Source organism: Phalaenopsis equestris, unplaced genomic scaffold, assembly GCF_001263595.1.
Source record: "Phalaenopsis equestris unplaced genomic scaffold, ASM126359v1 Scaffold209353, whole genome shotgun sequence".
Taxonomy (NCBI): domain Eukaryota; kingdom Viridiplantae; phylum Streptophyta; class Magnoliopsida; order Asparagales; family Orchidaceae; genus Phalaenopsis; species Phalaenopsis equestris.
The window spans coordinates 41,666-62,101 of NW_018228523.1; the positions used below are offsets into that span (position 1 = coordinate 41,666).

Genomic DNA, 20,436 nt, shown 5'->3' on the forward strand with positions numbered 1-20,436 from the left:
AATATTTAAATAAAAAAAGATGTTAATGTGAGGGGTTTGATTTTTGGAAGATTATAACTCACTGATTTTTAAGCCCCAATTAATGGTTTTGAAATGATTTATAATTCAAGATAAGGATTAAAGGTATAAACATTTAAATCTTTTACTAAAATTACAAATCTACCCATCAATTTTTAAGGGCTTAGTAGTGAAATATGCTTAACCAAAATTTTGTTTAATGAGGTTTAGAAAATAATCTTTAACTAATTTAAAACTTTTTAAAAACACTACAAGCCCATCTTTATAATCAAAGTGTTAAGCTCCTTAATTAAACCAAATTGCCTCTAAAGGTCTTTACCTATATAATTTATAAATAAAACAGCAAGTGATAATTACCCCCATCCTTAGGGCTAAAACATCAGTTCATTGAGCATAAGGGTACGATAAGGATGAATTATTAAACAACATAATGAGTTTGAATAAACTTGGGACTTTTCAAGAGATTGTGAGATGTATGGGGCTTGGTCCCTAGACTCTTCTCATACTCTTTCGGATATCTTGAAGTATGATTAAACTCATTATGCCTTGCTTGAGAAATTATCTATACACTTAGATAAAATGGACCCATTAGGATATGACATAGGATATGGTAGACACACCTTGAATTTGTGCTTCCTTCTTTTTCTACAAGCATGCTTTAATTCCTGCAAAACTATATACATATGTCTTGCAAGTACTGAACTTTCAGGTGGTGGAACGAGAAGACTTGACAAGTACGCCTTTATAGTTTACAACATCTTCTTTTCCTGTACTTTATTTACTGTACTTTTCCTGCTCATGAACTTGCATGTTAATCAATGATGTCACCCTGCATGTCAAAATTAAAACTTTTAGGATAGTCAAAGAACTAAAACCAAAACAAGAATATAAAAATCAAACAAGATAAAATTCACCGTCACAACATTCAAAATATAAGACAACTCAAAATTTAATCACAAACATAAAAAAAACCAAAATTTCAACTAAATTAAAGTGTTTCTATCTGATAATCGGGAATCCCTCGAAGGAGGTAACCTGCGGTAGCTAACGAGATTTCCCATGGTCTAAATAAAAGTATGAAACTCATCAAGTTGAGTTTAGTAAATTTATTTAGACTAAGTGAATCTGAAAGAAAATAGTGGTGCCAGAACGAGGGAACCGTAGGATCCTAACCGGTGTCGCTCTAATCAACTTTAATATCCCCCATAAAATTTAAATAACCATAACCTTAAGAAATAATTGATTTGACATCATGACCTGACACACTAGAAAACGTGACTTCTAAAATATGATATTTTCCTCATCTCCTCAATTGACATTTTTAAAACTAAAACTTGTTATTTCATCGAGGAGCTTTGAGCTTTCCTGTGGGCAGCATTCTACGGCAACGATCTACAATAGCATGACGATCTACAACAGCATATCTTTTCCTTAGAATTAAACAACAAATCCATAGGACTTCGAGGTTATTTTCTTATGCGACATAAATCCTCAACTCATCTTTAAGCCATTGTATAGCCCTGTTATGCAATTTAAGCCCTAACTCGCTTTAAGATCCCAAGGTTGTAGTTCGTTACGACCTAAATTCTCACATCTTCCAGGCTATTTGTGTGATCTTTTCACACGAATGTAAGCCCTAATTAATAAAATTTACGGGATGAAACACTTGAATAATTTCTCTTCGAAGCTGAAGCCAAACAGTAGGCTAGTTTTGGGAAGTCACCGAGGTTCTCCTCAGGATCTATGACATCCCATAGTTCTTCCTTCTTTGGATTCCAAAAATAAAATGTTCTAAATTTGAGTCATTCCCCTTTCGCACATATTTGTCTGATCTCGTTGAAAAGTCCTACTCTTTGGAACTCCTTGAAGATAATATCCCTTGATTTTTATCGAGAGTTTTCTTAGGTGACTTCGGTTGTCTATGATTTATCTATGATGTAATTAGCTATAAAGGCTTGCCCTTATAGGAAGCATTTCAAACGGCACTTAATTTTAATGTCTTACCCGACTGTAAAGTATTAAATAAGAGAACTTGTCGGCTTATAATAAAAATGATTTTGCAGACCAAACGGATGTCATACAATCATTAGTTTATTTAATTGAGTCTTACCAGTAAGTGGTGTGTTTATCCTTCGGGATGGATACATTACTTACGGTATTATACTCGTTTATTTAAACTATAAGGGATATGAGATCGGTCCGGTCTTGTATTTTCCAAAATCCAAAATACTATTTTTTTTCAAATTATATAATTAAATTATATTACAACGGGTGGTGGGATATACATCATAGCATAAACTATATTACAACGGGTGGTGGGATATACATCATAGCATTCGACAACTTCACAACTCCCAACTTTTTAGTGCCGACAGACGTGCAATAACATGATCATTATAATGCCACATAGATCTGTTAAATTGATCCTAACAATAAGTCCCTAGATATTAAAGAATACTAACAAGATAAAGTTGCACACAAATGCACTTTTATACCATTACAGTTCATTTATTGAAATTTGGATGAAATAAGCATAAGAAGTTCAGATTGATTCAACCTACCACTCCCTTTCATCTCTAAACCAAAATAATTTGCATGTGAAGGATTTATTTGGTTAGAGAATGCTTTGAAATGGCATATGAAAGAGTAGTTAGGACTTAGAGTTAGAATTTATGACTTGGGAACTTGGGAAAACTTGCACTGAACTGCAAACTGAGCAGGGCAAGTGATAGTGAAAGTGCGAACTATGAAGAGAAACTGCTCCAAAGTCGAACGACGGTGAGTGAACGGTGACAAACTGCACATCTCCCTCTCCCTCGAACGCGAAAAGGCCAAGAGTTGAACAGGGCTTTGGTTTTTCCGCTCGTGACAAAGGACAGTAGGGCGATACCGCTTAATTACAGTATTCTGAAAATCAGTAATGAAATAAGGCAAACCGGTTCGCCAATCCATAGGTGGAACAACCAGTTGGACCCGTTCCGAGCAGATCAGAGATCAAATTGATCTTTTAAGTGGCCTAGATCATATTGGTGATCGGTTTACGATTAAATCAGCTAGTCCGATCCACTTTTTAAACCCTTGTATCTAACACTTAAATTTACTTTTTTTTTTATGTTTATACCACCTAAATTTAATATTACAGAAAAAAAATATCATCATCTTAACTATATATATATATATAAAGAAGATTATATGCAAGTAAGAAATCCAAATTTAAGATATTTAAGCACATAAGGGCTGTTGAACGCATAACTTTCTAGAAAATATCAATTGCATTGGAAGTTTTTTTTTCCTTAATTATTTTAAAGTCATAAAAATTCATTTAATAAGTTTTAAGGTGTCCTTTTAAAAGAAATAAAAATAATAATAATAACAAAAAGAAAAGACGTATCCAGAAAAGTTACACAATTATCACGCATCTAACCCAAGAAAGCTAAAAAAGTGAAAAGAAAATAAATTAAATAAAAATAGAAAACCCTAAATTAAAAAAAAAAAAATTCCCTCTCTTCTCTCGTCGTCCCTCAACACAGCCCTTTCCTACCGTTATGTTTCAGTAGAGAGAGAAACTACTGCGCCACACTGAGTCACACACCAGGGTTCCTCCAATGGCTGAAGAAATTCTACCTCCCGACGCTTACGCCCACAGCCCCGCTCACTACTTCATCGCCGCCGGCGACTTCCTCCGCCTCCGCCGTCTCCTTGATTCCCTGCCCCGCCTCTCCCATCCCTCTACAATCCTCACAGAGTCAGACTCCCTACTCCAATCCCACCTCGCCGAGAAAATCTCCTCCATCATTGACCGCCGAGATGTTCCCCATCGCGACTCCCCCCTCCACCTCGCCGTCCGCCTCCTCCCTCTGTCGGCTGCCACCACCGCCGTTTCCGCTCTAACTTTCCGCTCTAACCCCCGCCGGCGCCGACCCCTCCCTCGCCAACTCCTCGGGCTGGACTCCCCTTCATCTAGCCCTCTCACTCCGCCGCCGCACCCTCTCCGTCCTTCTCCTCCGTCATCACCGCCTCTCCGCGTGGTCCAAGCTCCGCCGCCGCCTCCCTTTTCTCCTCCCTGCTCTCCGGCGCATTCCCGACTTCCACCTCCACATTTCTATCCGCTTTGAATCTCCTCTCCTCCCCTTCATCCCGCGATCCGCAATCCCTTCCGATGATATTCGCCTCGCGAAAAGCGCCTCGGATCTTCGCGCAGATCGTCGCCGCCGTTTGTCCTTTCTATTCCTCTCCAACCCCGATAATCCCGATCTTCCTTTTGGTTCTCTCCTTGTTCTCGACCGCGATCGAAAGGAGATCAGCGACGCATTTGATGGTGCAGATGACGAGACCGAGGTCGAGGCGATGGCCGCTGATTCTACTGCCTATCGCCCTGGGGTTGACATCGGTAACGCTCGCCTGGTTCCGTGCACGACTTGGCGCCGTCGAGAGAGGATGGAGACAGTCGGGGAGTGGAAAACTCGTGTCTATGAGCTTCAGAATGTGATATTTAGTTTCAAGACACTGGCCGCTTCTCTAGCGGAAGAGGAATTGCCTGAGCTAAAGCTTGATGAAGATGCAGAAGAAGGGTTTATTGTTGCGGAGCTTGGGAATGTGCCTGCACGGCATAGCTGTTATGAGCGAGGGGGGTTTGGCCGTGCGGAAGAGATGGAGATGGGTCGGCGGAGGAGTGTGGATGCGGTGGTGCCGGAGAGATTTGGTGTGGGGAGTTGTGTGTTGAAGAGTAAGGAGAAGGAGGTGGTGAAGAATTTGAAGCCGACGGTTTGGCTAACTGAGGATTTTCCCTTGAAGACTGAAGAGCTTCTGCCGATGCTGGATATACTTGCAGATAAGATTAAGGTTGTGAAGCAGCTCAGGGAGCTTCTCACGACCAAATTCCCACCTGGGACTTTTCCGGTCAAGGTAACTGATCTGAACTTTGAAAATTTTTGCTTTTTATTACCTGCATTGTCGTTTCATCTTACGAGAACAGAACTGTGAGTTGCAATTTTAGAAAACTTTGTTGGCTTAGCCGATAGAGAATTGGTGCTTGATTTCATTCCATCACATGGGACATTGCAATGGCTGGTTTCAGCCAGCGAATTTTTTGACGATAAAATGGTGATGTGGATTATATGTTTGATGAATGGTAAATGTTAGAGGATCTGCAACGGGAAAATGAGTATAACCAGGGTTCTTGGTAGATTATTTTTCACTATTATATGTGCTGAATTGTTGCTATTAGAGCATATGGAGGTAACATGCTACCAAAAGCTTTGCTAGCTGTAGATATTGAAAATAAAACAGCTAAAATGGAGTTGCAATATGCGATAATGTGGGAAGAATGGTCCAGTTTTGAGAATTGATTTGGGTAAATGGTTGGCAAGGAGAACTATAGAAGGGATGTCCCAGCACATCTATCTCCTATCAAGGCAAATTCTGGGAAGTTGGGATGCAAATGAACTGAGAAAGTGCCTGCTTGAGCCAGAGCTTGTTTAACAAAATAAATGATTTTTAATCGGGCCTTAATAGAGCTTTACTTGAGCCCTACTCAATCTTTATACAAGCAGCTTGTTAGAAAAACTGATAGTCAAAAAATAAGTATTTAAATGATAATGTTTATGAATGTGTAATCGAGCCTTGATCGAGCTTGTCACGAACTTATTCATAAGATTTAGATGATATTGTTTATGAAAATAAATAAATTAAACAAGTTGTTCAATTTTTTTTGTAATCAAACACATATGGAAGTGATCAAACTCGTTTTATTTATTATTCAAACAATCATTAACGAGCTTTAATCGAGTCGAGCCACGAGTAGTTTGTCAAACGCTAGGTTCATCTACAACTCTATTAGGAAGGGATCCATAGCATAATAATTGGTGGGGGAGCCAATCTTACTGTTGCATTATGGAGTTTTGTCCCATGCTGTTAAATTGAATCCTCCAAATCATTATGAAGGAAAATTAATCATTGTTTCAGGACCACGTCCCTTTGAGTGAGAAGGACTTGAGTGTGTCAAATGGCTGAAATCATGTGATTTGGGATTATTATGAGATTGACAGAGACAGCTGGTGCAGCATGATGGGTATTTGCATAAATAGAGACTCGTCGTGAAGTTCACTATATTAATCTGAAGAATGTGGATATGCTATGGTGATTGAAAGGAAGACCAAAATGTAAAATCATGAGTGGCTTTCTATATAATTAGTAAAAAAATTCAATTTTAAATTGTTATTTATATAATTAACAAGCATTCCATTTCTATGTATTTATATCACTAACTCCTAAATTTTCATATTTAGGTTTATAACACTATGTTTTCATAAATTTATGCGTGAAAATATGTATTTCACTTAAAAATAAGTGGTAATGGTTTTTTCGACGTGATGCTAACGATTTGAGTGCTATAAATATAAGTATAGAATTTTAGCTGGTAGATGTGTGAATACATAAGTATGTATGTAAATGCCCCTTCTTTTTAAGTTTTACAAATTGTCCATATTTTAGGATGAAGCCTATTAGTTTGCCCATTCCCGCTTTGGACGCTACTGTTTTGGTGGGCCTTGGTCTGCTTCTGTTATATTTTGGATATATGTTAAGGCATTGGATAGAACCACGGTTAATTTGGCATGTGCCATACCTACCAGACATGAAAGCAAATATAGAATAATTCCATGGTTATAGCTCACAAAGCACCCTACTTTTTCTAGTTTTCATCTTATCACCTCAAAACATAGCTGGAACTGAATTTAGGTCTACCTTTTGCACTTTTGATTTAATTGGCACTGAATATTTTTATGTAAAGCACGGAAGGGATTTTACGTACTCATATTTATTTAGATTTTGATTTACATTATTTTCTAAAGCAGTATATTTAGAATTTTTATGTTTGGTTAGGCTCTTTTAGGTTGTCTCCTCTTTTCAGTTGAAGTTACCTCCATTTTCATGAAGACAGGATAGCACAATATTTGTTATTACTTTCATGGAAATATGATATAGTATCAGTTTTCTTTTTGTTAGCTTTTTTTTTCTATTCGCTGATGTTCCGTTATTTGAAACTAGAATTTAGCATTTGTTATTACTTTCATGGAAATATGATATAGTGTCAGTTTTCTTTTTGTTAGCTTTTTTCTCTTTTCGCTGATGTTCCGTTATTTGAAACTAGAATTTAGTACTCCTCTACCAAATTGAACGAATTTATAATTTTCATAAGATTGTGATAGTATAAAATATTTTATTTCTTATCGGTGGATGCTCGTAAATTCGCGGCGGTAGAGTGTTATATTAATGTCCTATTATTATGTGAAGATTAGGCACACAAACATATAAAAAAAAAAAAAAAAAATGGAAAAAGAAAAAACAAAAATTTTTTCCCGAAAAAAGGGTAAAAACCACGAGGTCTAGCCTAATTAAAACGACTCAACTATGTCGAGGTAGGTTACAAGGCTTTATAGGTCGTTGAATAGTCGAAATAATATTACACAAGTAGGGGTTCCTAATGTGACTTCTGCTAAATGACTGGCGGAATATATTACGAAGGTAGTGGCGACCCGATTGTTGTGAAGGAAAACAAAAAATAGAGATAATGTGCCAGAAAAGCTGATGTCAGTGTCGTCGGTAGCGACAACCCGACAGTGGTGGTCCACGGTGGCGGTAACTTGATGATGATGGTTCTGCAGGAGCGATAATAGTGGTCGGCAGTGGTATTTTGACAGCAAGGGCGGCGATGGCGATGGCGATGGCCAAGCAGAGCTAGTCTAGAAGGCGATGGCAATGACTAGAATGCATGGTCTGGTAGCGGCAATTGTGGTGGTCGAGTTGTAGTGGTCCAGCAATGGCATAGCCAGACAACTGTGATTTGGTTGTGGTGGCAGGCAGACGAAGGGGGTCTAGCGATGACAACGGCGGGCACGGTGGTTCGGCAGAGGCGCGGCCCAATGATTGTGGCCCGACAGTGATGGAGCTGAGGAATCCTGGAGAGCTTGGAGCTACTTCAGCTTTCTCCACCAATTCTAAATACCCCTTCAAGCAGAGAGTGACAATCTATTAATAGATTTTGAAAGTGGCATCCTCTGTAAATACTGCATAAATCCAAACCATTCTATCAAATAACTAGGAATGATTCCTTTGACCAGATGTAGTTATATGAACATTTGAATGTTTTAATATTGTCAGAATTCAGTAATAGTAGTCTTGTCGGATTCATCTTGTTGAGACGCTCGATTTGACTATATACTTACCAAATTTTGAAATCAATTGGTCCCCCAAAATATATTCGTAAGCTTCTCTTTATACTTTAAGTGCATGATCTGGGTTCACTTGGACTCAGATCAAATTATTTTGTCATTTCTTTTATCTCACCGAGATACTTCATTTGATCATAAATTAGAGTGTAGGTATTTTCAAATTTGATATTTGAAGCTTTCAATTCAAATATGCATCGAGATTCGTGTGAATTGATATGATTTTTTAAGGACGTATCACTTATAAATTAGGTATATAAGCATTGTCATTAAAAGAAAAAAAAAACAAAATATTCTGGCTCATTTTTTATTAGGATGGTCTTAATTTCACACGTGACGTGTTAACATTTTTAAGATGTTATAGATATACTGATTACATTTAACGGTTTTAATGTTTTTTTTTTTTTTTGGTCATACATTTCACAGGAAATGCTTACATTATTATTTAATATATCAGCAAATCTAAATCTCATAATTTCCGGCAATTTGAATATAATAGAAATTTCACCATATTTTTAAGCCCATTGCGATCGAAATTGGGTCATATTATACTCCTTTAAGGATGACTGTTGAGCAGGCATGGCATTCAACGAAGCAATTGAGGTGTTTTGATAAAATTATTCTTGCCTTCCTTGATAAAATTAAAATATGACACCCAGGCACCCATATTTTTTTTGTTTTGGATTGGCTTTAATGCTATAATTTCAATGCTACACTTGTAGATCTCCTAATCTACTAGACCACTGATCAAAATTAAAGTTTCTGAAGAAAATCTGCAGCTATTGAATTTTCTTAAGATATTTTTGCTTCTTTTTTTAACCGTTTATGTACTTTTTGGTGGTGTTATATATTAGCTCGGTGCATCACAACCCATGCAAATATTTCCTATGACATCCTTGCTGTTATGAAAATTCCCTTGAGAACGAATCTTTTGAGGTAAACTGAATAATATAATATGGATCTTTCTTCTTTCTCTCCTCTCTACTATTTTTTTTCTATTTGCACATTATATTTTAGAGGCATTTACGTATATATCAGTCAATTCCTAAATATTTACATATCTAATATCTAAATTTTACATTTTGCATTTATATCACGCAAAGCTTTCATATCACAGAAAAAGCACCACTATTTTAATTTTAAAGTGAAATACACCTTTTCATGCATAGGTAATGAGGTATTTATGTAAAAGTTGAAGTTTATAGGTTAAATATGTAAATAGGAATTGAGTGGTATGTGTTGGGATTGATTTTGAGCATATAGAGCTTCGATTGGTTTACAAACAAAAACCACACCGTGGAATAGAATCACACAAATTCCTGAAATCCGGAACAAAATATTGAACAGAAGCATAACAAAACAATTCCAGAATAAAATACACCAAGATTTACGTGAAAAAACCCGAGAATGGAAAAAAAACATGGAGCCACACTACCAGAAAATTTCACATGAAGAATTATAAATATACAGTGATACACGCTCAAATCAACTCTCTGCAAATACATAAACTTACATAGCTTCACTCCAAACCCTTTCTCTCAATCTCACAAGAGAAAGCCCTCGTTGAAATCCTCCTTCTCAACTCTTTTTTGTTTCATCCTTCATCCCTCAAATCGAAGCTTAAGAATTGAAACCAAGAACAACTGCCTCGGTGATCTAACTGCACCACCACCAGATGTAATTATTCTGCTCGCTCGGGAAGAAAGACCTGGAACAAAGCCAATACGGCGTGGTTATGCCTCTTTGGGCGTGGTTAAACCATTTGATAACCTTTGGATCGACGTAACTATGTTGATTTGACTTAATTACGCTTTGCAGAAGATCATCTTGATGGTTGTGGGAGCTTCTTAGGCTCCATATCCTCAACAACATGCTTGTAAATCTTCCTATCTTTTATTTTCAAAAGAAATCAAGAACGCCATTGCTAAATTATTTACGTGCGTAATGTGCTCTCAAGTGTCAAGTGAACAATCTACTTGGTACAAGCCATTAAGCAATCAATTATTAAAGCATTCAAAGTACCCCATATGTTTATCATCTTTTCTCCCTTTTTCCATTTTTAATAAATTTATCTCATCTCATTTGTGAGCTTACTTATCATTTGCCACACCCTTTCATCAGAAAAGTTTGGATTGACACATGATAATAAATAGCAGCAACAACCTATTTATGCATTGTAACAATTTTTTTTTTATTGCTGATTTGAAGATATTGATTGGGTCTGCATTTCTTAATTTTGAGTACTCCTACAGTCATCACTTTATGCATAGTATATGTTGCAATGGACATGTAATATTTGTTTTTGGCTTTATTTGTATTTCTTTCATTTTAAACAAACATATTTACTGCTTACTTTTCCCTCTATTCTATATTTCTTTGTACTCCAATTTCTGCTGCAGGTTTCCATCCCAATCATTCCAACTGTGAGAATGATCATTACATTCACCAAATACATCAGTCTCCAACCATCAGAACAGTTTTTCACACCTCTTTCAAGCCCGAGGCATCTTCCAGCCCCGGAAGAGAGAGATCAAAGTAAATCAGAGAGCATGAACCCAAAGTCATGGCTGAAATGGGGCAGCAGTTCTTCAACTAAATCTTCCGTTTCACGATCAAAAATGGTTAACACGCAGATGGATGAGCATGTGGATCCATTTATTATCCCGAGCGATTACAAGTGGGTGAGTACCAAAGACAAAAGCCATAGGATAAAGACAACTAAGTCAAAAAAAGGGAAGCAAAAGGAGATTTGGTGAATGGAATATGGATAAAGCTTCGTCTTCCCCATTCTATTAACTTCTTGAGGGGACCATGCTGTTTATAACATTTTACTTAGTATAGCTTGGAGTCTGCAAACATGGAGATAATATAGGCTGACTAGATGGAAAGGAGAAGTTAGAACCCGAAATGGATTTGGGCGTTGTAAAAGGGTGTTGGTAGTTTGGTAAAAAAAAAAAAAAAAAAGAACTTTTCTTACGTAATTGTTGTCTAAATAGTTTAGGGAATATGTTTTTGTTGTAATTTTGAATGATATTTTATTGGCCAGGAAGAAGGGAGTTTGCAAATTTTGGCTGATGTCGTGCTTGAATTCGACCAAATTTTAGTCAATACAAAATCAAATTCATGCTCGATCCGAATTTGTTTCTGGATCTAAATTGAGTTCTTAGATTGATTCAATTTGAATTTACTCAATTCTTGTTTCCAAGTTTAAGTCAATTAGTACTTTGTTTTCGTTCAATTGTATATGTAATAATTAAAAGCATGATATTAATAAAAAATTGTGCTTGTGTAAAAGAAACAACAAATAATATTAAGTGCATGTTGTGCTGCATGTGTCAGATTTTAGGTACTTGCGTACTCTTGTATAATATATATGTTTCAGCCAATCATACCTGGTTAACCGTCATCATGCTTTGATAAATAAAAATTTGATCTTCATGGGCTTTTGTTTCCCTCCTAAATACATATTCATGTATAAGAATTACTTGAATCATTATGTTGATTTTCACGATACTGTTGTTCATGCCATTAATATGCATGTTGAACGAGATCCTATTTTTGCCCTAGGGAATAAATTGAAGATTGTTAAAAAAGCTCTTTTAAGTGCTAATTTGGCCTTTCATAAGTACATACTTAAGGCCTGTTTGGGGTGGTTTATTGTTGCTTTTGTGTTTTTTAAAACAGGATTTATGTGTTTGTTTCGTGTGTTTCGCCTACTTATCCCAAATGCCGCTCACATTTTATTATTTACACGGCCGCGGGCTGGACCTCGTGGCCTGCGTTCTTACCTTTCGGAGTTAACGCGCTTTTAATCTCATTAAGGATTTGTAGATCTCTCAAAAGGACATTCATTCTACTTTGAATGCTCGGCCTCTTTCTAAAATTTTCCTTTCTCAAAGCAATCAAATTCAGAATATGTTTATTGAAGCTACTTTTTGTGAAACTCTTGGATTAAGCAAAGCCCAAAGTATTATTGGTTCTATAAAGGAGAGAATGATACAACATTTTTCTGTCGAAAAATTGAAAGTAGAAGCGATAAAAAGTTTTTTAAAGAGTTATTTCAAATAATGAGAGTGTGATACTCAACTTGGCATTGTCAAAGAGAGTATTTCTTAACTTTTTACCTTGCTTAATTACAGCTCTACCTCTTCTCTTAATGCCCTTATGCAAATTCCTGTGGCCAGCTTCTTATTCAGGAAAAGATTGATATGCTACTTGTTGATTTCACAAATGAAGATCTCAATAAAGCCTTTTTTTCATATTGAAATTGATAAGTCCCTTGGGGTAATCCAACATGCCTCTGATACCAAAATGGATTAATATACGATCGCTGAATTGGGGTCACACAGAACTTAATGCCAGAAATGAAAACAAGAAATGAAAGATATATTAATGAAAACCCTTACAAAAGACTGATATCACACTGAAGAGTAGACTTCGAGAGCTCTTCCCGTCTGTCTGCATCTTCCTCTTAAACTCTATTTATAGGCAAACTAAAAGAAAACCAATCGACAGTGGTTGAGAAAATAGTAAGCTTTCCAGCTCACGGACTCAATAAGATATAGTAAAGCAAACACACGTCACCGAAAGGAAAGATTACTTTCAGCTTTACAGTTCACAGACTCAATAATATATAATAAAGCAAACCCATTCCACCGAAAGGAAAGATTCCTTTCAGCTTTACAATATAATCGTACGCCTAGAAATAATTCTTGTGAGTCAACAGTGACCCACCATTTGCTCCCATGTGAAGCTAAATTGAATTATTCAAGCTCTTATTTGTGACGTCAACAATGATGTTTGTAAGATTGGCCAGTTGTTGTTCCATACGGTAACAGTATGGTGAAACAACTGCCCAAGCATTCCCCTTTGTAGACATGCTTCGACTGTATCTGGTTTTATTCTCAAGTATAGCTTGTAGAATACGTAACTCGTCCAGTACTTTCATCACTTGTTCTTCCTCGATTCGTCTGGCGGCCTTTTGAAGCTTGTCGTGTGCGTCCAAGGTGATGGGGTGGTCATGCGTTGCCTAGAGGAGATCCCAGTGACGATCATTTGCTTCCTTTGGATGGAGACTTGAAATGTCTGATCCAACTGCCTTGAAAAACTTCTTTCCATAAATTTTCGGTGGTTGCTGCTACCGTCCATTCTTCTAAATCTGTAAAAATAAAACGAACAAATTCTTCTTCTTCAGGACCTACAAAGAACAAACGTTAGTCTTGAGAGCGCGTCGGCAATGATATTGTTTTTGTCGTCGATATTTTCAAAGTTCACAATGATCCCCAAGTCATTGATATAATCTGTAAATGAAAGTCATCGAACACGTGAAGACTTATTTTGAGTCATTTTGTGATAAAAAGATATAATAGTTTGGCAATCTGTTCTGAGAGTGATTTTTTTTTTGTCAAAAAAATGGATTTTTAAAGAATTTAATGTTTCCATACATGCATGGATTTCGACATCGATTGTTGACTTTAGAGTGGGAAGTTTCCCACCAGCGTAGGCACAAATTCGTTCTGTGCTCCTTGAATTGTTTTTCCGTTGCTTTCACTTGTACTTTCCCCCCCCCCCCCCATCCTTCCAGGCACCCGTCAGTTTCAAGGATAATATATGCGTCTTCCGTGGGTATCCTAGGTCCGACAAGTTATGAACTAATTCTTTGATCTTCTTTACGAGAGCCCAGTTGTGCTCCTTCATGTGTTTATCACCGTGCAGTGACATTTTTTGATATAATGGCCCAAGTAGTGTACCTAAATTAGGTATGTATGCTCGTGCATAGTTTAGTATGCCCAGTCATGATCGTAGGCCATGTTTTTATCTAAGTTTTGCGTCAGGAAAATCGACAATCTTTTTGATGGTGTGCGGCTATAATTCGATACGCTTGTTGCCAATGACTGCACCTAAGAAGTCAATCTTTAGTGTCGCAATTTTCATTTTGGATGTTGATAGTACTAACCCTTCCGCTTCTACTATTTTTAGGAATTTTTCCAGATGCACTTTATGCTCCTGTTCAGAGTTATTAAATAGTAATATATCATAAATATAGACAATTAAAAAGTTAGAGCAATTCCAAAAACAATGGTCCATTTTTCTTTGAAAAATTGCCGGTGCACTTTTAAGGCCGAATAGCTTGACAAGCCATTCATATAGTCCAGAAGGAACTATGAATGCAGTTCATTCAATAGAATCAGGATGCATAGCAACCTGGTGAAAATCGCTCTTTAAATCAAATTTGAAGTATATTTTGCTATTACCAATCTTCTTGAGAAGTGCATTGATCCCTGGTAGCGAATACTGGTCTTTTTATGTGTTGTCATTTAACGATCGGTAGTTGAACACCAGCCGCTCCTTTCCATTTATTTCTCTAACAGTTTTAGGATCAAATAAGGTTCCGAAGTTGAAAATCATCGACATAGTTCTATGCCGACTTTTGTTTGGCCTGATTACCTTTAATGCGAGTAACCCATCAATATGTCTTTTGAACTGCTCTTGCATTGCTGGCGTTACATGTTTCAGAGGCTTATCATGTATTGTCAGATCAGGATTGATAATATCAAGTCTGCATACGACTTGATTTTTACTCCAATGTTTTAAGGGATCCTCACCAATAAATCCATTGTCTTGTAATCGCCGGAATATTGTTCGGAATTTTTGGATAAATGGATTTTCTTCATTCATTATATTTGAATATACCCATTCTGGTTGCATTTCTAGATAAAAACCATAATTCATTCCTAGTTCTGGGATTTGTTTGGCAGCAATTTCAAGCTCGGTTGTTGTGTTTACATGTGTAATTTTTTTATAGAAGGTCACCGTGTTCCCATCTATTCGTACTCCACCATTTAGACTTCGTATGAAATTACATCCGAGTAGTATTTGTATTTCGTCTTTTGTATCCATATCAAGACAATAGATGAGAGGAATACGGAAGCTATGTTTGTTTATTAACATAGTTCCTGCTTTTATCTTTTTATTTGCATTTGTTATAAAATTTACGCTGCTAAAAGATACCTAGTAATTTAATTCTTCAAGTGTCGAACCTGGCACATCATTGATGTTTACACAACATGATGTTGCGTCTGTGTCAACTATGGCTCGTAGACTGAAACGTGTGACACCTGGTACATCAAACGAAATGATTAGATTAAATAGTCAGTTGATCGTTTTCTCGGTTTTGGGTTTGTCCTTTGACTGCTTACTTCAAGAGACCTTTCACGGGTTTTGGGTTTGTCCTTTGACTGCTTACTTCAAGATTTTTGCACCAAGGTCGTCGCTTGGCTCTCCATCCAGTTGCCCTTCGTCACTTTCTTCAATTCTTAGTTGTTTGGCCTTATCATGTAGAAGTAATTCTTGCCTTGCTTCTTCGAATTGTGATTCAAGAAGTTCCTGCAATCGCTGCTGTAATTTGCGGTTTTCTTCGACCAAGTGGTCCGAGTATTTTAGTAGTTCTTGGATCAATGTGTCTTTGGATTGGTATGGTTGGAGAATTATCTCCTTCTGAATAGAAATTGTGAGGTAAAAGTTAGAACATAACGGGCATACAGTTAACTTGCATACAGGGCAATGTATGCGTATATGTATGTTTGTAGTAATACATCAATAAATGCATCGCGTATAAGGCCCTTGTATGGGCTTATTGTGTTCCCTTATGTGTGAACAATTCTCCTAATCGTCGCGTAGTTGGATGACGCATCGCCATCCTAAATCTTCTTTCATTATGTCTCCAATTTCTTTGGATGTTAGATTTTCTAGGGCTTGTTTAACGTGAGTCAGAGTCTTTCACTCATTCTCCTTCGGAGATGCTACAGATTGCATCTGACTGTTCTTCATCCAGATCAACTGAAAGAATATCATAATCATCAAGAAGATCCAGGTTATTTAGTATGGTGACCCTGGCCATATTTCCTCGTTTGTTTTTGCATTCTCGAGCAAAGTGACCCTCTTCACCACATATGTAACATCGGCATTTAGTGGATCTTGGTTTGTTCTTATTCTTGATTACCCGTTGGTGAAATGGGTCAAACCACATCAAACTCATTAAGTATTTCTTAATCATCACAAAATTACCTAATACTATCTATAAAGTCATTGTTATGCTAATTACTTATAAGCTTAAAGTTATCCTTCCTAGCTTCATCCACTCATCTCAAGTTGTTTTTCTTTCAGCAAGTTATATAGTCGATAATATCACATTGGCTAAAGAATTATTGCAATGTTTTCAATTCTGTCAGCCATCCCAAATGCTTTTCTTCTAAAATGCTTCTTAAGAAAGACTTTGATTCAGTCAACCAAAACTTCATTCACAAAAGGCTGAAAAACATGAGATCTCCAAAGTTTGTTTGATAGATCAAAGCATTCTTTTTATGACATTTCTAACATGCAAGCCAACCTCACAAAATACACTATTTATTTATCTAAATTTGTTAATGATTTGCTCAAGTAGAATTGTAGCTGAATTCTTGGTTTTCAAGAGAAATTACTCCCTTTGGTGCATTTGAGGATAACTATCAATTCTACTAAGCTTAATTTCATTACCTGTCACAAGCTTATGCATAGGAATCTCTATTTGAGTGGCTGGAAACAAAAAAATTCTTACTTTTGCAGGCAGATTTCAAGTCATTAGAACCACTATTTAGAACTTCCTCCAATATTAGTTTAGATCTACCACCATCCCAAAAACATTAAGAAATGTATTTTGTAAGAATCGAAATATATTTTCACCTTTTTCTCTTCTTTCCTTCCTTGCTCGTTGCTTCACCGACTTCCTAAACCGCGACGCTTTCCTCTTTCTTCTCCCGCTTGAACTTGTCACCCTCCTTTTCTTCGCTTAGATAGAGACGACCGTGGGCTAGGGGAACCTCACCACTCCCTCCTCTCGATCTTCTTCCTCCCTCTCTCCCGACTTCGCTGACCGAACCCCGTCGATACTATCGCGAATGGATCTAGATGTGAAAGTAAAGTGGGATCGCGATGTACATCGACCCGGAAATCCCATCTTCTTCTTCCTTCCATCGCTTCTACCCGAAACCATCTGGGAAGGTAACCCCCGTCCGTCTCTTCCTTCCTATCTGGCGCATGCATTAGCTTCTCTGGATGCCTGGATCCGTCTTCCAATGGATTCGTTGATTCCTGGATCAAAGGCAGGAGAAATGGGCTTTAAGAGGATTTGAAATTTTTATTTCTTTGCTATTTGTTAGGTTGAAGGTGTTAGCTAAAATTGATTGTAATTAATTTCATAAGTTGTTTCTATTAAATATTATTATAATATTAATTTAATAAAAGAAGTAATAATCATAAAATAGATGTTGATTGTGCCTAATTTAATTTCATAACTATTTATATTTTTCATATTCTAATTGTGTAGGATCACTCGTTATACCGTCAAATTTGTAGAAATATCATTGTTTTTGTCTCGAGGTAAGTAACTGTTGTCTATTGGAGCATAAACATACCCTTCTTAATTTAGGGTGTTAATTCTTATCAATTGTAGTAGTATCATAATTATTATATAGAATTGTCAATCATGTCATTGTTATGTCAAATTGTACTTGTTATAGACTTCAATTATTGCTCATGATGGAAGCACTGATTATCTTAAATTATTGATTCAAAGTTTAGATGCATGTAAAAGTTAACTAGAATTTATAATTATTTTTATACATTTCTATTGATGATATTTCACTTTAAGGAAAGTATTTTTGTAATTCTCTTGTAGGTATAACAGGTAATTGAAGTGGGGTAGGCGGGAGAAGATGTGGAGCTTAAAGAAGGAAAACTGGTTACTGGGCGCCTAGGCGTCGGACCCTTGGGCGCCTAAGTGCGAGTCCCAATCTTCTAAACCTGAGTGGTTGGTGCTTAAGTGTCATCCATCGGCCTCCTAGGCATCCGACCTTGGGGCACCTAGGCGCTCGTTCAACCCTATGTATACAGAGAGTATGATGCCTATATGCCAAACCCCTATCGCCCAAGCGCCAGCAACTGTTTTGGGAAGTTGCTAAAGTTCAAGTGCCAAGGCGTAGCAGAATTGTGGCTAAAGGTTAAAGTCCTGGACGTTAAGTATTGGAGCTTATAAATAGTCAAGTATTGCTGAATTTGAGCGAATTGATGCCAGTGGGCTATTGATTGTTGTTAATGGGCTAAGGATTGATCATAATTGGCTATGGATTGATGCTCTTAGGAGTACTTAGAGGGTTCTACTTGGAGTTCCTTGTTCCAGTGTAGGAGAAGAGGAGATTTTCCAATGTAGAGGCTTAAGGAATCAGGAAGTGTGCTTGTTGAGTCAACTTTTGATCGTTGTAAGGGAGAAACTAGCTAAGTATCTTTGTATTGCTTTGTGTGTTTGTGTTATAACAAAGAGTTAGTGGATTTCCCTTGTGTTCAATGCATTTGTTTTGTGAAATCAACATTCTTCTTAGGTAAACATTTGTCTCTTTTTTTATGATTAGGTAGAATGAATGGAATGTGAAGTGTTTTATGATTTCTTTATTTATAATTGGTGATGATTAACCTTAAGAACTTAATTTATTTTTCATTCTGGCCAAGTGAATTGTTTAAATATGTTGTGAACCATAAGTCTTGGGAAAGCTATGGTAGAATCAACTTGGTTAATTACATTAAACTATGTAATATAGATTGATATGCCTTGTGGGGAGATGTAAATATTAGGGAAATATGGTTTGAAAAGATAGTTATGTGATTTAAGAAAATAAAGTCATTTTTATCCAAGTTTTTTTATGCACTTGAATGAGAGTAAAGAAAATTGTTGATCCTATTTGTCACTAAATATTTTATTACTTGCAATTTTGATTTAATGTTATTCACTTTACTCATTACAAGAAAGAGCCTCTTAAGTATTTGATATCCTTTAATCCAAATTGCAAAAAGTAGGATTACTTGTATGAGATTTAAATTTTTTGTTAGTTGTAGCACAGTATGTTAGCTTTTCAAACTTTAACATTTTCAACTTTTTAGGCTATGACTTAAAACCAATATACTAAAACTTTTCATATTTTAAGTTACCTCGTTCTTTGTGGGCTCGACATTCCGGACTAAAAAATTTGATATTACTGAAATGACAGATACACTTGTGTGAGCCCCTGGTGTGTGGTTGCACCTGGAAGCGGTATCAAGTATTTAGAGCCATTGTCGGTGAGCGACGATGATTTGAATTAGGAAAATTTTAGTTGAACTTTTACGTCTTAGACATGAAAACCTATAGTATAAATTATTAGTGTTTTATTTTTTTTCACAGTTTTTGAAAAAGAAAGAAAAATAAACTATTTTTGTTTGATTGTGTATGAACTTTTAGGGATCTCTAGTTCGTATATGCATAGTTCAAGACCTACTGAACTTGAACCATATTATTTAGAGTTAGAAAGAACCATTAGGAAAATTTGGAAACAAAAAAGACTGGAACAACTCGTAGGTGAGATGACAAACAATCTAAATAGCAATTCAAAAATTCAGGAACCAACCCATGAAAATCCAAATATACACAGACCCTTAAGCGATTATGCTAACCCTACGACAGATGAAATTCATTTTAGTATTCAAACCCCTACCATAGAAGCTAGCATATTTGAACTAAAACCCGTTATCATTCAAATGGTGCAAAACAATCATTCTGGGGGAGCCTCGTCTGAAGATCCTTGTAATCCTTCAACTTTTTGATCGCTCGATCACTTATCCAAGGAGGGTGTCAGCCGCCAAACATGGAAATGTGTTTAATTTAATACATAAATATAATTTTTGAAAATTATATTTTGATTTTGAAAACTATGAGACTAAACAGATCTCATACATTTAGTAGTTTAAATAAACGAGCACAGCACCACAAACTTTGCACCTATCCCAAGGAATAGACACATTGCTTGACAGTGAAACTCGGTTAAATAAACTAAGGAATTCATAACATTTGTTTTGTCTGTGAACCATTTATGTTGAACAATAAGTTCCTCTGTCTAATATAAAAGAATTTGGTAAGGTTTATGTTATCTGGGTTCTAAAGTTTCCTATAAAGGCAAGCCCCTATAATTAATTACATCATAAATGATTGAAGTCACTTAAGAAAATCTCTCGATAATGATCAGTGGTTCTGCTATCAAGAATTTCAAAATTCAAAGTTTTCATGGATGATCTTGGAAATAGCAAATGGGATATGATCGAAGTTAGAATAGTTATTCAGAAGTCC

General features: G+C 36.4%; 1 protein-coding gene across 1 annotated transcript; it reads left to right on the forward strand.

Annotated features, from left to right (window-relative positions):
- The first annotated feature begins 3,916 nt into the window (after positions 1 to 3,916).
- Positions 3,917 to 12,347, forward strand: LOC110036616 (ankyrin repeat domain-containing protein 13C-like). Its single transcript, XM_020741097.1, has 2 exons — positions 3,917 to 4,923; positions 10,646 to 12,347. Exons 1-2 carry the CDS (start codon positions 4,366 to 4,368, stop codon positions 11,000 to 11,002), a joined length of 915 nt encoding a protein of 304 aa, XP_020596756.1. The 5' UTR covers positions 3,917 to 4,365; the 3' UTR covers positions 11,003 to 12,347.
- The last annotated feature ends 8,089 nt before the right edge of the window (positions 12,348 to 20,436 follow it).